Source organism: Aethalodelphis obliquidens, unplaced genomic scaffold, assembly GCF_003676395.1.
Source record: "Aethalodelphis obliquidens isolate GAN/ISIS:26980383/991018 unplaced genomic scaffold, ASM367639v1 scaffold69, whole genome shotgun sequence".
NCBI lineage: Eukaryota > Metazoa > Chordata > Mammalia > Artiodactyla > Delphinidae > Aethalodelphis > Aethalodelphis obliquidens.
In genome coordinates, this window is record NW_020838013.1 from 541,824 (window position 1) to 560,936 (window position 19,113).

General features: G+C 58.5%; 1 protein-coding gene across 3 annotated transcripts in view; it reads left to right on the top strand.

The window, feature by feature from the left end:
• FADS2 (fatty acid desaturase 2) overlaps positions 1 to 15,925 on the top strand; it is a 64,066-nt gene extending 48,141 nt beyond the window's left edge. Inside the window, exons 6-12 of one of the 3 annotated variants that reach the window (XM_027089822.1) lie at positions 7,136 to 7,196; positions 7,605 to 7,681; positions 12,402 to 12,499; positions 12,761 to 12,857; positions 13,164 to 13,243; positions 13,705 to 13,830; positions 14,166 to 15,925. In XM_027089822.1, the coding sequence (XP_026945623.1) occupies positions 7,136 to 7,196; positions 7,605 to 7,681; positions 12,402 to 12,499; positions 12,761 to 12,857; positions 13,164 to 13,243; positions 13,705 to 13,830; positions 14,166 to 14,217 (591 nt within the window). In that variant the 3' untranslated portion in view covers positions 14,218 to 15,925. The remainder of the gene's footprint in view (positions 1 to 7,135; positions 7,197 to 7,604; positions 7,682 to 12,401; positions 12,500 to 12,760; positions 12,858 to 13,163; positions 13,244 to 13,704; positions 13,831 to 14,165) is intronic. The other 2 variants (XM_027089820.1, XM_027089821.1) reach the window with 2 other exon arrangements.
• Positions 15,926 to 19,113: the final 3,188 nt, after the last annotated feature.

The window sequence follows — 19,113 nt, forward strand, 5'->3', positions numbered from 1 at the left end:
TTCTGTGACGTTGTCAATTCAGAGGAAATTAGCCAAAATTCAGTACTTTGGAAGTGTGGAGGCTCTCTGGCTGGGCAAGGATTTTATTCTCTGCCAAAACACATGCTTACGTTTTCCTTCTAGGAAAGAGTTTGCTCGCTTTGATTTGAGGTGTCTAGATAGCAGGACTGATTAACCTGGGTCCATCTGATAAGAAGACAAAGGCCTCCCTTTCTGGGTGAGGCTTCATGCTGTAGAGCTGTTGACCGGCTTGACAAATGCTCTCTGTGTCCCTGAAAACGAAATCTAGTCTCACCAGTGATGCTGGCAACAAGGCGTCTCTCCTCTCTGTGGGGTGGCCGGCGAAACTTCTTCCAACATTTCTCCCTAGACGCCTCTCGAATGCCGACTTCTGGGGAGGGGGTGCGGTGGGAGGATTTGGGGATCTGGCCATCCAGTTGCCAGTGGCCTTGAAAGACCATGGCCACGGCCACGGTGCTCCATGAAATCCTTTCTCTCACATACTCGGGGGAAAGGCCAGCTGTTTCTGGGTTCCTGGTTGAGCCATACCCTGGTGTCCACAGGACCATGCTGCCTGGAAGGGACCTTTCTTTTATGCTTAGAAAGTTCTTCATATATTTTCAGTGTTTCATGGTTTCACTTTTTTTTTGGCCGTATGGTATGCGGGATCTTAGTCCCCTGACCAGGGATCGAACCCGTGCCCCCTGCAGTGGAAGCGTGGAGTCCTAACCACTGGACCGCCAGGGAAGTCCCTGGTTTCACTTTTATTTATTTATTTATTTATAATTTTTAATTTTTTGGCCGCACCACGTGGCATGTGGGATCTTAGTTCCTGGACCTGGGATTGGAGAATTTCTCCTTCTCATATGGTGGACTTAGAGCAGTGAGGAACCTTCTTGCTACAGAAAAAGAATATCCCGCAAAGAGAGGCCATGATTCCTTGAGGCCCTGTTGTCTTCCAAGATCTCCAAAACCCACTTCCTGCCTCCAAAAGAAAAGTTAGAATGAAGCTGGGAGCTTGGCCAGGAGAGGGTGGGGGAGCTGGATCTTGGGCAACTATACGAAGCCAGGGCCCTCAAGGAGGACTGAAGTGTCCCATGCTGGTGGCACCCTCTGGCTCCTGGCAGAAGCAGAGGCAAATCCCCTTTGGAGGGAAGTGTCCAAATACAGGTAAGAAGATTCCCATTGGTTAATACCAAGTAATGAGCTCCCAATCAGAGATCGCCAGCACAGAAGGAGGCTAGCCACTATGAGTGAGAATCAGAAGAAACAACATAGAACGGATTTAGATGCTATAGAACCCCGGATACTCAGGTCCTATATACAATATAGAAAGGTTATGTATGAACTTAAGATAAATAAGCAAGTGACTATTAAAGAGAACCAAACAGATTTTTGAATGACCAAACGAAGTGTAGATATAGATGTATATCCCCAAAAGAATGGGTCAAATAGATTAGACAGAGCCCAAGAGAGAATTAGCGTCCTGGAAAATATCTATAAATAATCAAAAAGTAATATGGTTTGCTCTCTGTTGGGTCCCCAGGGCCTGTGCATAGTAGGCCCTCAGCGTATGTTTGTTGAATGAATAAGCTGCTTTGTGTCGGCCTGGGCTGGGAGTTGGAGGCTCGGAGCTGGCCATTGTCCCTCTTCCTAGGATACTCCCAGCCCAGTGAAGGAGCTAAGACGCGCCCTCAGATGGGCATGTTACCCTCTAGGGGGTAGCAGGAGACATCAAGCCAGCAGCTCTGTTGAGGGTGTTAGGAGTTGAGGGAGTGCTGACAGCAGGGATCTGCACCCAGGGAAGGGGGAGAGTTCTACGGGGTCGAGAGGGGTCTGCAGGTGGAGAGGGTCTGGCTGTGGACGAGAAGTGGTGGAGCCCCATCAGAGCCTGGTTCCCTGGACCTCTTTTTTTTTTTCTTTCTTTTTGGCTGCACTGTAGCATGTGGGGTCTTAGTTCCCCGACCAGGGATGGAACCCATGCCCCCTGCAGTGGAAGCGTGGAGTCTTAACCACTAGACCGCCAGGGAGGTCCCCTGGTGTCACTTTTGAATGCTTGACTCTTGCCAAATGGGACTTGGCTAAGACTGCTGGTCAACCTTCATAATTTTCAGGAGTCAGCCAGTTTTCCTGGTTCTCCCTCACCGGGTCACGCCACCCCTTCTGAGTGGGAGGGTATCCCCTCCTGAACCCCAGCACCCGGTCTGGGCTGAGCGTCAGCACGGGACGCTGTCTGGGTGACTTGGGCGTCGTGCCGATCCGTGCCGATCCATCCACAATGGCTCCTTAGAGCTCACTGCAAGCTTGTCGTGGGCCGACTTCCCTCCCGGAAAGCATTTACGTCTTTACATTCAACCTTTCCATCCAGAAATGAGACATCTTTCTCCATTTATGCTTGAGTCTCCTTTTTATATCTCTTAGAAAGGTTTTCCTTTTTTAAAAAAATTTATTTTTATTTATTTATTTATTGTTGGCTGTGTTGGGTCTTTGTTGCTGCATGCGGGCTTTCTCCAGTTGCGTCGAGCGGGGGCTACTCTTCATTGCCACGCGCAGACTTCTCATTGCGGTGCCTTCTCTTGTTGAGAGCACAGGCTCTAGGTGCACGGCTTCAGTAGTTGTGGCACGTGGGCTCAGTAGTTGTGGCACGCGGGCTCAGTAGTTGTGGCACACGGGGCTTAGTTGCTCCGCGGCATGCGGGATCTTCCGGACCAGGGCTTGAACCTGGGTTCCCTGCATTGGCAGGTGGATTCTTAACCACTGCGCCACCAGGGAAGTCCTCCTTTTCTTTATATGTCTTGTGAATTTTTTTTTTTTCAATTAAATCCTAGGTAACTTCTATTTTTTGTCATTATGATAGGGGTTTCTCCAGTATTCAGGAAACCTGTTAATGTCTGGCTAGTTATCTTATGTCCAGCTAGTGTCCACTTATGTCTGCTTATGATTCTAGTTGTTTTTCAGTTGATTTTTTTGAATTTCCCAGGTAGACAGTCACATCCCTGAAAATAATGAAAATTTAGACTCTTTCTAATCGCTCTACACTCTTATTCCTGGCTTGGGTTTTATGGCATTACTGGAACTTCAGAACAGAATTCGTGGTGATGTCAAGGACGGTCTTGTTTTGCTCATCCTGCCCCTCCACCACCCACTTTTTTTTTTTTTTTTTTCCATATCATGGGGGGGAACGAGGAGGCCCTTAGCCCTGTAGCTCTGTAAACGGGCTCTCAGAAGCTGGGGATGTTTCTGCCTTCCTGCCTGAGATCCTGCTTGTCCCGCCCATCTGGGAGGCTCTCCCTGCCCCACGGCCGGTCTGCAGCTGACCCTCCAGGCTTCCTTCTTGAACAGGCCAAATATTCCCTTGGAGCACCTGTGGCCCTCCTCTCAGGGCCCTCGGGCTGGAGTCTTGCCACCTTGCATGCCTGCCGTGGCCATGTTCCTCATTTCTGTGTGTGAGTCTGGGCAGGGTTTTGCAACTGCTCCCCTCCCCCTTCCCCTGACCGACAAGGAAGGGCCTGGTCATTCCTCAGACTTTTTTTTTTTTTTTTTTTTTGCGATACGCGGGCCTCTCACTGTTGTGGCCTCTCCCATTGCGGAGCACAGGCTCCGGACGCGCAGGCTCAGCGGCCATGGCTCACGGGCCCAGCCACTCCGCGGCATGTGGGATCTTCCCGGACCAGGGCCCGAACCCGTGTCCCCTGCATCGGCAGGCGGACTCTCAACCACTGCGCCACCAGGGAAGCCCATCCTCAGACATTTTGTTCCAATGCTGAAAAGTCCCCTGCACGTGCCCCTGGCACCCCCTCAGCCCATAATCCAAGCCCGGCCTTGTGGTCCTTCCAGAGGCTGAGCACAGGAGGGTCAGCTGGCCGGGGCCCAGGGTGGTGGGCCTCCGGGAAGACAGGCCGCCGGGGCTGGCCGTACTCCACCTCCCTCTGCCTCGGGCCTGTGCTCCCTTCAGCCTCGGCTTGAGGACGTGTCAAAGCAGGATCTGCACGTGCCGCCACTCCCTGGGGTCTGGACACGACAAGCCACCCGGATCCTCGCCCGCAGCTCGAGTGGAAGCACCCCTATCCTCCTGCAACTCCCCTGTGATGGCCTCATGACCCGAGCTTTCTCCCTGTGTGTGATAAGGACTGTCCTGGAGGGCAGAGGCCTGTGGTCCCCACTGGGGAGGAAGGTTGACTCTTACTGAGTCCCCGGGCCTAGCACTGTGCTGAGCGCTGCACGTGGGGCGTCCCTTAATCCTTGCTTAACCGGGAGGCAGGAACCCTCATCAAACCCATTTTATAGGTGGAGCAGCTGAGGCTGAGAGAGAAATAACTTGCTCAAGGCTACAGCTAGAAGAGCAGTGCCGCCATCCAAAACCAGGCTGCCTGGCTTCCGGGTCCTGTGGGGCCCTGCCTGGGGCCACCACCTGCTGGACACTAGAGGCCTGTGCTTGTTGGATCCCTCCAGCTTCCTGATGAATTAAGAAGCCAGGAGCCCCTCCTCCTAGCTTGGTACATTCTGAAACAGCTCTCCCCATCCCTTCCCTGTGCCCATGACATACAACTGAGTGTTGCAAAGAACTGAGCGTGTGAAAGTCAAGAAACCAGAAGGTTGGCCCCGGGCCGGGCCTGGCATCACCAAACCACAGCTGTGCCTGGCTGGTTTTCGGAGGAAAGCTAGTGCCCTGGATCAGCCTTACCCTGACAGGCGACCTTGCAGTTCCCCTAACTGAGGTCATCAAGACGGGAACAGGCGTCCCATGACATTTCGCACGTTACCACACACGGGCGCACGTGTAACCGTGACTGGCCTTCCCCCACGGTCCTGAAGTGCTTTCACGGCCCCATCACCAACGGGCCCTCGACAGCCCTAAGAAGTACTAAGAAGTACCCATCATACCTCCACTTGACAAATAAGGAGCCCACAGCTCATCGGGTGGGAGGGCGCGGGGACAGCAAAGCAATTTGCTCAAATAACAGATTGTTTCCAAATCTTGAGCCCCCGCCTCTCTAAGGCTGGGAGCCCTCAGGGGTGGACAGGGGAGGCCTGCCGCTGCCTGGGGGCAGGGACTCGGCAGCTCCCACACGACAGTCTGGGGCATTGAGGGGACACGCATGGGAGCCTGCAGTGCTAAGTGGCCAGGGGCAGCTGGGGAGCATCAGCCCCGTGTAATCTCCTGTCACCCCCTACAGGGCACCATGGATCAGTGCAAATAGGGTGCTTACTGTGCAAATGCAGCTTCAAACCAACTCCCCAGCTGCGCCCACCCCTGAGACCTTCCGTGGGGTCCCTCTGCCAGCCAGCCTGCGCTGCCTTCAGTGCTCACTCCCCGAGTAGAGTTGGACCAGCCTGAGGGTCTTCTGGGCCTGGGGCTGTCCACTGGGTTGACCTGTGGGGCAGAGATGTAGGAGGCCTCCTGTCCAGGGCTGGAGAAGCCTGCAGACAAAGTCTGGGCCCGGTTCCTGGCTTCTGGGAGGAGGTCAGAGCAAGACCTGGGGGCCTGTTCTATGGGCCCCATGCTCCCCAGAACTCAGACCACCAGACCGGCCACTCAGGGGGCGCCTCTAATCCCTCCCTCCTCTGGAAAGTTGTCCAGAACTGTGTCTGGTGTCCCCCGGCTGGGACCTCTCCAAGGCCAGCCGCAATCTCACTGACAGCCTTCGTGCAAAGGACGTGCATTCTGGGGATGGCTGAGACCCCTGCCAAGGCACAGCGGGCCGCACGGAGCAAAGGGATTGATTCTGGTGGTGCTTCAGCTGGGTGGGCCACGGCCATGGCCTCTGTGCCAAGATGCACGTCCTGGGGACAGGCTTGGCTTTGCTCCCACCGGGACCCCTCTGTCCGTGGGCTCTCCCTGTGATTTTGGCAATCCCTCCCCTCTTGTGTTCTCACCTCAAGAACAGGAGCACAGGCCTAGAGGACGTCAGGGTTTCGCCGTGCATATCATGCTTTGATCTCAGCTGAAGGAAGCAGCAGTGGACATGACTGGATGAGAGCGCGCCAGCCTCCGGAGCCGGGGGCGGGGCTGGGGGAAGGGGGCTGAGGAGCTGTGGCCCAGGGGTCAGCCCCTGGCATTTGCGCCCTTGTTCTCATTGGCTCCTCTTGGCAACCAGTGATTCGGATGCCAAACAGGGCTCAGGCGGGCTCCGCGACCTGTGCGGTGTCTCAGCGCAGGTGAGAGGCAGAGTCGAAGCCCAGCTCCCCACACAGACCCCCAGCATCGCAGGTGCCCCTCTTCGAGCAGCATCTTTTGGTCTCAGTCCCCTAAGGGCCAGGTGGGCTGGGCCCTGTGGGGGTGGACCTTGAATTACGGAGCTGCAGGGGCCCTGTGGGGCCGTGGGTCCCCTCACCCGGGTTCATGCTCAGTGTGGCCTGAGCCACTTGGTACAGTGAGGATGCCCACGCCCCAGCCAGCCCTCCCAGCCCATCTCACTTGAATGTCTGGGTGTCAGGGTGCCCTGGGTAGGACCAGGTGACCAGGTGTGGCCTGAAGAGTCCACGTGGTCCACGTGGTGACCTCTTCTGGCCCGCCGGCATCCTCAAGTGAAACGTCTCGGCCTGGGAATTGCAGGAGGCTCCGAGAAGGTAGATGCGCCTGGCTGGTGACTGTTAACAATTCCCCAGGCCCTTACCTGAGTTCTCCTGCCCATTGCGGGCTCCAGGGAGCTTCTCAGGGGGACCCAGGAGCTTTTCTGTCTCCCAAAGGGGTGGAAACTGGCCAAGGAGCTCCCTCTGGGTGTCTGTGCCCCCCACGTGCACTGTTGAGTTGTGCGTTCACTCAGCATTTATTTAGTGCCTGTCGCATGGGCTCTGCGTCCACTTTCTTGGGTTCAGATCCCAGCCAGCCCTGCGGCCTCGGGCAGTGATTTGACCCAGAGCTTCAGCTTTGGAAGCACCGCTCGTAGAGGAGCGCATGAGCCGAGGCCAGCATGGGGTGCAGCTTGGCATCGGCACGCCCAGCGAGGGCTGAGGAAGTGTTGGCCGGAGTGGCCGGGAGCCCACAGGGGCCCAGCCTTGGGAGCCCAGGGTGCAGAGGACAGAAGCCCCCTGGGCAGGAGGAAGGAACGGTGCTGCAGAGCAGGTGGAGGAGAGCACGGGAGGCTGGAGCCTGAGGGGTGCTGGGGGCTCACGGTCTCTGCTCTCTCCTCAGTACGGCAAGAAGAAGCTGAAATACCTGCCTTACAACCACCAGCACGAGTACTTCTTCCTGAGTGAGTGCTGGGACCCCCTGCCACCACACCCGGACCCCCTTCTCACACCAGTGTGGCCCTCTGTCTCCCCTCCCACCTGACAACCTTCCAGACCCAGAAAGTGACACCAGACCTGTGAGATGAGAAGGGGCCACAGCAGCCATCCCAGGCAAACCCCACGTGGCCCATGATGCAGAAGGGACGTGGGCCCAGACACCTGCCCCGGGTCCCACACTCATGATCGCTGGGCGGGTGCCGGCAGGTGCTGTCTGCTCCCAGCCCCCTCCTGGGCACCGGGGCCCCGGCCGCCTCTGCCCGGGAGCTGCAGGGCTGACACCACATTCCGGCTTCTGCCCCAGCTCCCTCCCGTCTTCCAGGCCCACCCGGGTGAGACAGGCCCTCTAAGCGCCTCTCCTCTCTCTCCTGCAGTTGGGCCACCGCTGCTCATCCCCCTATACTTCCAGTACCAGATCATCATGTCCATGATCGTTCACAGAGACTGGGTGGTGAGTCCAGGGGGCCCGGGAGTGTGGGGAGGAGGGCGACGGAGGCGAGTGGACCCTGGGGGCCTGCAGGGCCCCTGGCATCTCCTCCTGGGGTGGCTGCCTTGTCGCCCTCAGGAAGGGACTAGCTCTGAGGCTGCCAGGAGCCAGGGAGGCCATAGCACCCCAACCGTAAAGATCCCCCCACACAGGGCACCCACTGGGAGAGCCACGGCCTTGGCAGAGCTCCTCAGAAAGTTCCTGAAGGCAACGTATGAGCCCGCCCATCCAAGGCTCTGCTCCAGCCATCGCCCTCCTGTGTCCCCGTGCGGCCCCTAAGACCCGGTGGACCGGGCCACACTGCACTCTGGTTGGTAAATGGAGAGCCGCCGGGCACTTAGTTTGCTGCAGCTGCATGAGAGAGTGCCACAAACCGAGTGGCGTTTCTGTTAAACGACAGCATCGCATGTCTCGCAGCTCTGGAGGCTAGAGCCCGAGATCAAGGTGTCTGCAGGGTTGGTCCTTCTGAGGGCTCTGAGGAAGGATCTAGTCCAGGCCTCTCTCCCCGACTTGTGAATGACCATCATCTCGTCCCTGTGTCCCTCATCTTTCCTCTGTGTGTGTCTGTATCTGTGTCAGGTCTCCCCCTTTGTATAAGGACACTAATCCCAGTGGATTAGGGCCCGCCCTAATGACCTCATTTCCACTAATTACATCTGCAAGGACCCTATGTCCCAATAAGGTCCCGCTGTGAGGTCCTGGGGATTAAGACCTCAACATACTCATTTTAGGGGCCGTGATCCAGCCCGTAACTCCAGAGAGAGAAAGGGACCCTGGAGAGGGCCGCGTGGCGTGGTGCACAGAGGTCTTTGGCTTGATGTAGATGTGCAGGCGTGGTTCTGTGGAAGAGGACGATGTGCCCGTGGTGGGATGCCCTGGGTGGAGCAGTGACCCTAGGCAGAGACTGCTTTGGGCAGAACAGGATTCCCTGGGGCGGGGACAGGGCCCCTGCCCTCGGGACCAAGCGGAGAGTCACTGAGTCAGTATTGCTGGTCTTTTTTAAAAAACCTAGTTTCATAAATGAAGATATTGAAACTCTAAGAGTTTGGGACTTGCCCAAGGTGACACCGAGGGGTGGGTCAGGCACTAGAACCCAGACCTCCCGATGCCACGGCCTGGATCCTGTCCCCACACCCCAACCACCACTGTCCATGTTTGTACAGCAATGGAAGCGCTTCAAAGTACTTTGTCTTACGTTCTCTCCTTGGCGTTATTGGCAAAGGTGCCTGCTGATTCTGCTAAGAGGGCCAGGCCTGGGACTCGGGAGCAGGTGGGGCTGTTTGGGGAGGAGGTGGGAGTCTGAGGTCTCTGCCAGCCCCGTGCTGGTAAAACCTGTACTACACTCTTCTAAGACACGCTCTTTTATCCGTACCCGCTGTGTTCCGGGAACGGTTAGCACTGCCCCCCTACGTCGTGTCATCTAACCCTGTTTTGCCAGCAAGGCAGGTACAGGCCAGAGGGAAGGAGTTTCTGGATCAGTTAAGTGGTGGAAATTGGAATCCAGGTCTCCTGCACCTGAGCTCACCTGGGCCCTGGAAGGGGTCACAGCAGAAAGGGACCGCGATGCTGCTGCCGGGGGTACCTGAATCTGCTTTCATGGCAAATGACTCCTGACATGAATATTTAATCCTTTTTTTATTTTTTAAACTGTGTTTGTTCCCTAAGGAACAAAGCATTACATAGGGACAGCGGGAAAGGGAATCAGATTTTGTACCTGAACCGGCTCAGGTGGCCCCGCCAGGGACATTTGATCGGGCCCCTCAGGGCAGAGCTCTCCCGCTGGGGAGTAGGGTTCAAGCTTGGGTTTCTAGTACAAAACTGTAGCTGACTGCAGCCAGGCATGGCGCCAGACCCAGCGCTCCCCTCAGGGGCCCACATGGGCAGAGGCATGCCCTGCGCTGTGGTTTTCTGATTCATGGTAACAGTGAGCTTGGGTGCCACGTGTGGCTGTGACCTGGGGCAGTGGTCCTCAACAGGCACAATTCTACTGAGCCACTTGGCAACATCTGGGAGACTTTTTTTTTTTTTTGGCCGCGGCATGCGGGATCTTAGCTCCCTGACCAGGGATCGAACCCGTGCCCCCTGTAGTGGAAGCTCGGAGTCTTAACCACTGGACCACCAGGGAAGTCCTGGGAGACATTTCTGATTGTCACAACTCAGGGGGGGTGGAGAGCTGTTGGCCTCTAGTGGGCATCCTACCGTGCCCACGACAGCCCCCCAGAGCTGAGAATTATCCAGCCCCAAATGCCAGCCAGCGTTGCCAGTGGTTACATCCTGGGGATGTTTCCCAGGCCTCAACTTCCTGGAGGTCCGCTGTATCCGATACCACTTACTGCTCCTTCTTAAAATTCTCCGTGTCAGCTTCCAAGTGCCGCCTCTGCTGGTTCTCCTCCACCTCTGTTTCCCTGCATCTCCTCCATCCCCTACCTGTGAAACCAGTGGTCCCACAGTCACGTATCGCTCCGCACAACAATACCTAAGAACGCACCTCCGTTAATATATACGTACATACTACTGCACTGCTTACGCACAAACACGGAATTAAAATGAATGTTTAGACCGCCTCGGTCCTGAGGTCTTGCCCTCCGCCCACCGCTGGCCCTTCGACTCCCCTCCGCAGCCGCTCCCCCCAACCCCTTCCTACCCCAGCTGATGGTACCCACGCCAGGGACCAGCCCAGATTCCTCATGACCAAGCAGTCCCCAGGTGGAGCTGTCCCTGCCTCTTAAATATTTCTGGAATCTGTTATCTCCTCCTCAGTGCCGTGGGTCCTGGTTTGGGCCTCTGTCATTTCATTCCTGAGCTACTGGAATAACCGAATCTCCCCACCTCCAGTTGGCGGGGATCCAGTTTAAGGTCCAGAAGGGACCATGTTCTTGTTTAAAGCTCTCAGTGGGTCTTCATTGCCGGCAAGGTAGAGGCCAGTCCCCCCAGGCGGACATGACCTGGCCTTGGTGTCCCGCCTCCACCTCGAGCGCTTGGGCTGGGGTATATGGAGCATATAATCTGTATGCAAACACAGCCCTTGCCCGGTCTTTTCTCTGGGCTTTTCTTCGTATTGTCATCATTCTGCAAACATCCATCCTACTGTTCTTTGCTTAGCTGACGTCCCGCGTTTCCCAGCCCAGCACAGGCACCACCTCCTGATGGAGGCCTTTCCTAAATCAGGATCAGGTCGGGACGTCACGCCACACTCCCATCACCCCTGTAACTGTGTGTCCCCTTCCATATGATATTGAAGGGATCTCTGTGTAAGTCTGTCCTTCCAGACGAGGGGCTCTGAAGGACTTCCTTTTGCCCCCAGCACCTAACTCGGTCCCTGACACAGAGAAGGCATTTACTGAGTGTTTGTGGAGCTTAACTGAACAGAGCTCGTTTGAAGGATGAGTTTGCTGAGCAGATAAGGGGAGGAGCTTCCAGGTGGATGCAGTGAGACGCAGACACTGCAGCACAGCCTGGCTGTGGGAGATGGGCTGCGGATGAGGCCAGGTCGGTGGGCAGGCACGTGAGGGCCGTGCAGCCTCCTAAGGGGCTGGATTTTATCCTTTATCCCCCGGCGGGGAAGGAGGCCCGTGATGGCTTTGAGGATCGCAGTGGCGTGGTCCAGCTTGCATGTTAGGAAAGTCTCTATGGTAGCAAAGTGGTGCAGAGACCAGACTGGAGTCTTTAGAGCTCAGGCTTGTGGACTGTGCTTATTGTTGCAACACCTTCAAGCCATGTAGAATCTCAGGGGGTGTGGGGGTGTTCTCTTCCCATCCTGCAGATGGAGGAACTGAGGCACAGCTCAGAAAATTACTTACAGCTACACAGAGTAGGGTGGAGCTGTAATTAACAGCCAGCAGCCTGACCCGGAGCCTCTGCTCTCATCACTACCCTGCCGAGTGTCTGGGAGAAGTGATGAGGGAGAGGAAACAGTCAGTGCAAAGGCCCTGAGGTGGGAACAGGCTGGGTCAGAGTGGCTGAGAAGACAGTGGTCCCCAATCCCTGTGGGCTGATCTGGGTGGGATGGGAGGGCTTAGGGAAAGATAGAGTCTGCTTGGAGCTAAGATGGTCGCTCTGGTTGCCATGGTTACGGAGCCATTGGGGCAGCTGGGGGAGGTGCTTGCCCAGGAAGGGAGGAGAGCCGAGAGGAAGAGGGGCCAGGAGGAGAATCAGGTGTGGGAAGAGGGCCAGCAGTGTCAGAGGTTGCTGGGAGGGCCCAGAGGCGGGCGATGGATGGTGTCCCTGGCCTTTGTTGTGCTGGAGTGAATGTCCGGGAAGGAGACCCAGGTGCTGATGAGCCGTTTGTGAACCTGCAGGTGTCAGGGGTGCGTGCAGATGGTAATGCACCTTCAGAATCCTCGGGACCGTGAAAGAGCTGCTGACCCCCGGCCCCTCCCCGTGGCTGGCATCTGCTGGTCCCCATCCCTGTTTACTTCCCTAAATGCAGAGCTTGCAGCCCCCTTCCTGTTGCTAAAACACTCAGCATTTCCCTAGACATATAAAGACAGTCGTGCACACCCTGCACTGGCAGGCGTCGCGTCCTCAATGGGCCTGGTGCCCAGTTTCACGGAGGCCTGTTGAGCTTCCTTGGCCCCCTTGGCCCAGCAGTGAGAGGGAGGTGCTGTGTACACACACCTGTGGTCGGGAAGCCGTGCCGGGGGGCGGGCGGGACACTCCCACATCTAACTGTTTCTCTCCGCAGGACTTGGCCTGGGCCATCAGCTACTATGCCCGTTTCTTCATCACCTACATCCCTTTTTATGGTGTCCTGGGGGCCATCATTTTCCTCAACTTCATCAGGTGCCTGCGCTTTGCTGGTTAATAATCCCTGGGCCCCTCGAGCACTGGCACTGATGGGGGCTTTGATGCGAGGCCCCCAAGAGGAAAGGCTCAGAGGTCCCCACTTCCTGCCCCGGCCCCTCATCAGGGGCTGCACTCACTTCACCCCCCACCCGCCCTGGGCTGCGCGGGGTCGGGAGGGAGGCTCTGTTCCCACCGATTCCCCGGGCCCCGTGGAGACGAGCATGCCGGGCTCCTGTGCTGAGCCGAGCTCGCTTCCAGGTTCCTGGAGAGCCACTGGTTTGTGTGGGTCACGCAGATGAACCACATCGTCATGGAGATTGACCAGGAGCCCTACCGTGACTGGTTCAGCAGCCAGGTGAGGGTGGCCAGAGCTGGCCACCGGGGCCCTGCGGAGCCTGGACCCGAGGTCCATGTCCTTGGTTCCCGGGAACGTGGCTGCCCAGTGGGCCCGGCACCGTCCTGCGCTTCCCTGGGGCTGCCTGTGTCCTTCCGCTGGGAGGAACAGGGCTGGGCAAGAGAGAGTGGCGGGGAGCTTTTGGAGGGACCAGTGGGGAATCTGGGCAGGGCGGTGAGACCCCTGGGTAAGGCTGGGCCTCGTGGGAAGGAGACGGGGCCCTCTGTGCTTTGGCTCTTGGCCACTCATCCCCCTTCTCCCTGATAGCTGGTAGCCACCTGCAACGTGGAGCAGTCCTTCTTCAATGACTGGTTCAGCGGCCACCTCAACTTCCAGATAGAGCACCAGTGAGCGCAGGCGCGGGCGGGGAGGTGGGGGTGGGTGGAGGGTGGAGGGCGTACAGTGGAGGGAAGTAGCCACCAGCCTCCCCGGCAGAGGGCAGCAGTTGGGGACTACCTCTCTCTTCCCCAGTGAGGTCCCCCCACCGACCCTAGAGCGTATCTCCACCCCAGCGCCCCCCCCGAAGCCTGGAGAGGGGTTCTCCTGCCCTGGGCCACACGGTATAGTGACGCCCACCCCTGCACGTGTGACTTGGCATCTTCCTTGGTCCCGTGAGCCTAGCAGGGCAGGTGATTGGTCCCTCTATTGCCAGGGAACCCGAGGCCCAGCCCTCCCCCTCCACATGCCAGCCGCCCCTGTGGGCACATAGGGAGAGATGGACGGGGTCCCCTGGGCCCGGCCAGCCTCCAAGTGGGCTGTGAGAGGAGGTGGGTGCTTCCTCACGCCCGGCCCCCCGCACTCTCCCCAGCCTCTTCCCCACCATGCCCCGGCACAACCTGCACAAGGTCGCCCCGCTGGTGAGGTCCCTGTGCGCCAAGCATGGCATTGAGTACCAGCAGAAGCCGCTGCTGCAGGCCCTGCAGGACATCATCAGGTAAGGGCTGGCGGGCACGGGTGCTGGCGCCCCTGGAGGTCCGTGGGGCACAGGGGGGAGACTGAGAGGCATGTAGCTGGGACCACCCATGGTGAAGACGGGTGACGAGAGGAGCCGAGGCCCAGCCGGCCCCTCTGTCGCTAGGAATTGCCTGGCCTCTGTGTGGGTTGGATGAGGACCTTCCCTTGGTCCTTCCACGGGGTCTCCCGGGGAGCCCTGAGCTAGCAGGCCCGCAGGCCCCTGGCTGAGAGCTGAGAGGAGGCACCCATGCTCCCAGCCCCCCGCTTCCTGAGGCTCCCTGGTCCCTGACTGTCCCTATCCCTCTCTCTTCCCAGGTCCCTGAGGCAGTCTGGGCAGCTGTGGCTGGACGCCTACCTCCACAAATGAAGCTGCAGCCCTCCGGGTGCCCATGGGGAAGGGGGACCAGGTGGGGATGGTGGCCAAAGGGAAGGGTGGGACTTGGTTCAGGGGGGTGTCATGAGGCTGTGGTACCTGCTGGCTCACAGACTCTGGGTTCGGTCTTTCCTGTTTTGCTCTCTGGTTTCGCTGCCTTTGCGCCTCCCCCCAGCACCCTCCCTCCTGGGGCCTGCCCGGTCAGCCCGGCTCTCCCCACCTAGGAGCAGAGCCAGGTGGCTGCAGCCTGGCCATTACGCTCTGCCCCTAAGCATCTGCAGACCAGAGGTGCACAGGTGCAGCCTGTGGCCCCCACCCCCTTGCACCTGGCCTCCAGGCCTCACACCGCCTTCTGTTCTCCCTCCGATGCTCTTGAGGTCTGCAGGGCTGGGTCCTAGCCAGCAGGACGGCTCCCTGAGCCTGCAAGCCTGGCTCCACCCTCTCTGATGGCCGCCCACCGTCTGCCCCTATGTGGGGTGGCGTGCTTTGTGCCTGGGTCTCCTTCCCACCGCCAGGATAGGTACTTGGGGTGTCCTTGCAGGCCCCACTTTCTCTTCAGATGTCTTCAGCCCCTGGGCCCTGACGCCAGGCTCCCGGTGCCTGTAGCGCAGCCAGCTCAGGCCTCGGGGCCCAGGGAAATGTCCTCCTGGCCCCACTGGAGCCCTCTGACCCAGGGCTCGAGCAGTTCCACCCTGCCGCCTCCCAGCTCCAGAGCCTGGGACTTTGGGTCCAAGGGGGCAGTGCCACAGATGGGCTTAGCAGAAGCAATGGCCAGGTCAGGGGTCAGCCAGCCTGTAAGCTCAGCCCTGTCTCCCCATCCCTGTTCAGATGTTTGTCCTGGTTGAGAGGCCTAAAATTCCGGAGCAATCAGACCCTTCCCCAGAGTGCTCCGTTACCTACCGGGCAGTGCCAGCCAGTCCCTGGCTGCTTGGCCCGTGCAGACTTGGGTCCCACAGGCTGCAAGCGGGCACTGGAGCCCGGGGGCTCATCCCAGCCCCTCCCCAGGTTGGGGCTGCCCGCGTGGACACTCTCTTTCACCATCTTCTATGCTGTCGTGTCTTTTCCTGGTTTTTGAACCTTTTGCTACAGGATGCATTCTGACGGGGGTGGCAACGGGACTGGGCCATGTGACAATCTGCCTGTTACCAGCCGCCCCTCGCAGCCTCCCCGGGCCCCACAGTGGGTTGAGCTGGGCTCACTCACTGAGGCCACGGTGGCCCTGAGTGTCGGGAGGCAGAGAAGGAAGGAGTCCCGGAGGAGGTGACCCTGAGGAGCCGGGGGTTTGGGGGGGACCTAGTGGGACAAGGAGGGGTTGGGGCTGGAGGCCAGACAGCTGAGGGGACAGGAAAGTGAGAGGGGAGGGTGGGGAGCTTGGTGCCCCTGGGAGGATCCAGAGCTGCTGCATTTGGAAATTAACCCACTAACCATTATGTAGCTCCAGGGGAGGGCGGGACAGGAACCAGCCGCTGGCCAGCCAAGAGGGACCCGCCCTGGCTGGTGACGGACCTTCAGGTTGCCATGGCAACGAGGGTCCGCCTGAGGCCCTCCCACTGAGAACACACTGGCCAGAAGAGCCGCTGTCCCTCCCCTGGGGCAGAATGGATCCATAGGGAACTGATCTTAATTTTTATCATGTTGCTTCCCCACCCCTACATTTTTGGAAATAAATGAAGTGATTTTATTCTCACTTCCGTGATCAGCGCTGGCCGCGTCCTGCATGCTGATGCCGGGCGGGATGTCGGTGGAGGGTGGAGGAGGGGGCCCATGTTGCACTGGGAGCCCTTTCCCTCTGTCCACCTCTCCCCAGCCCCCTCCCCCCGCCACGCCTTTTCTCGGGAGAGGACTTCCTCTCCCCTGCCCCGCAGTGCCCCCAGCACTCCAGGCCAGGAATTTTGGACAAATGGCCCAAATAAATGAGCCCTCCTTCCTCTTCCTGGGGGCTGGGGACTCTCCGCATCTCCCACAAAACCACCACCACCGGAGTGAGGCTTTCCGGAAGGTCTCCGGGGGGCAGCAGGGGGCTGGCACAGGCCACCTCCTGACATCCTCATTCCCATCCCCCTCCTCCTTTAGGGACCAGTTGTCTGCCCACAGGCCCACATCAGCTGGCTTCTGCTGGATTCCCCTCTACCCGTTTCTGGTCACTGTACCGAGCGCTGGGGGCAGAGAGTCTCAAGGGGCTGAGGAAAGCCCTGGGGATCAGATGTCTTATGGCCGCTGTGCCCGTGCAGTGGCTCATTCAGTCCCCAAGCCCGGAAAGAGTCCACAGGAACGCGCCAGGAGCACTCGTACAGTTTTTACCTCCCAGTGGCTCCCACACTGCTCTCTGATGACCCTGCTCTGGGCTGGCTCAGCTGGCAGGTCAAGCTGGCTGTGCCAGGGAAGAACCAAGAGGTTCACGGGGGCCAGAATCCCAGGGGCTCCCCACCTGGCCTTGCGCCTCCTCCCAGCAGGGCTGGGGAGGCTCCACAGCAGACACTTGCCCTCCCTCTCGCTTTGCCTATGACCTCAGTATAGCCGGCAGGGACAGCCAGCTGATCCAGGTCGGGTGTGTGTGTGATTCCCCAGTGGGCACAGACTGTGGAGTAGGACCTAGGATTCCAGAAGCCTCGAGCCAAGAGGCAAAGACCCAGCCCTGGCTCACTGAGTGGCCTTGGGTGAGTCCTCTGCCCGCCCCAGCCTTCAAGGCTGAAGTCTCCCCATTTGTACAGAGAAGGCAGTGGGCTACAGAGCTCCAAGGATGCTGTCATCTCCCAACACTGAGCCCTTGGCCTCGCCCTGCCTGGACACCCACTAGAAGCCTTCAAATCTGGGAGACACTGGGGAACAGACCTTTCATCCTTCTTACCTGTGCCTGTGTTCTGCCTCCTACCTGGGCTGGGCCTCGCACCCTGGCTCGCAGGATGGTAGAGTACACACACACCTCTGTACCCCTGCCAGCTGTGAGTCCAGCATCCCTCACCAGTGACAACCAGGATCCCAGGAGGGGGAGGAGAGTGGTGGCTCTGAGGGCATCAGGTCGATGGGCACCAGGTCGATGGGCACTTGGCCCAGGTTGATGGGCACCTGGATCTTCTGTGACTTCTCCCCCCCTCCAACTCCCCACCTTGCCCTGATGTATTACCTTTGGGGTAAGAAACTGGGGACACCCATACCTGCTCTCTGTCCAAGCGCCCCTCCTGTCCCCAGACCCTGCTGAGGCTCTTGCCCAGCCCAGAATCGTGGGTTTCTGATCCCCACCCCTTGCCAAAGTCATGACACCCTAACGTGCAAGGCCCTGAGTGGTCACAGGACCAAACCTCCATTCACAGGTGAGGCTGAGGCCAGAGGGAAGGGACTGGCTTGAGGGCACTCGGCGCAGCAGCTGAAGCCCGGCTCTTCACCCTGCACTCCGCCTGGCGTGTCCTTCACCGCCGCCAGGGAAGGGCCATTTCCCAGACCATGGGCTCTTCCCATCCCATCAGGCCAAACGTCAGACTGCTCCTGAGAGGCCCAGCGGCTGGGTGGACGGGGTGGAGACACGCAGGGAGTTAGTCCCTGTGGAGGGGATAAGAGCTCACCCATGGCAGGTGGCTACCCTGATAAGGCTATCAGCTTTGTGGGTGGCGTGGACATGTGCTGGGCACCGGGCCCAGAGGAGGGGCTGGCAGAGCAGCCTGTGGACCTGGAGCCCCAGAGGTGGTCACTGGCTTGACAAGTTCCTCAGGCGTCCAGTGGGACACTCAGACCCTCTTGGCCCACTGGGAGGAGAGAGGAGGCCTTTGGTGGGAGGGGCAGGGCGGAGGTGGCAGCCACCTAGACTGGGCACAGACGGCCCTCAGGAGTGACAGGCTACTGCTTGTGTGACACAGTGCCTCGGGGACTCCTCAGCTGTCCCAGCCACGCCATCCCTGGAGAGGTGTGCCCCTCTGGACAGAACGCAGCTGCTCACCCCTGGTCTGAGTCTGAGATGGAAATGATTAGCTGTGGATCCAGTAGGGTACCTACACCATCTATGAAGAAACCGAGGCCTGGAGGGGGAAGGCAGGGCCCAGGCAGGTCTGGAACTACTAGCCCGTGCATAAACAGAACAAGAGAACACCTAGCAGGCTAGGACTTAAAGGTCATGTCTCTACTGTCCTCTGCTATTATAAATACATTTCTTTGAGTTTTGAAGGCATTTGGGTCTTTCTTCCAAATTATCTGGTTTAAGAGCAAGTATCCAGGAGGACTAGTGACAGGTACCAGGGGCTTGGAAAGGGCCAAGGAGATGGAGGCAGCCAGGTGCTCTGGGACGTGTGTGGGGGAGGGGTGGGGCGGGAAAGACCCACCACCTGTCCAGTCACATAACCTACCAGCTGCTCCCAACGTTACAGGCAGGGGCTGGGTCTTGTGAATCTCCTTTTCCCCCATCTGCCCAGGCCAACTCACAGAAGACTCTGATTAAATGCTGGTTGATTGAAGGGGGCAAAAGGCATGGCTTCCCTAAGGAGTTTTGCTTCTCCTCTGGGCCCAAGACTGCAGACTGTAAAGCAGGGCCACGGCCTTTCTTAGAGTTTCCGCCAAGGCCCTTCCCTCCCTCCTTGTACAGACCCAGCCCAGGCCCCGTGACTGCATAAGAAACCTATAGACATAGAAGGGGGAACTCAACTAGGGAGAGGGGTGGTTGACTTGTCCTCAGGGGTTCCAGCATGGGGGACAGAGAGGGACAAGGGCAAAGATGACCCCCCAGTGAAGGATTTCAGGCAATAGGGAGTGGGGTGGCTAACTGAGGCCAGAGGGCCTTCCCAATGGTCTTTTCAGCAAGTTACTAGGCAACTACCCATTTGCAGTTGTGAGGGCCCACTGCCCTCAGCCACCACCAGGGGCAGCACGGAGCTCGGCCTGCCCCACATTGGTGCAGATACTCCA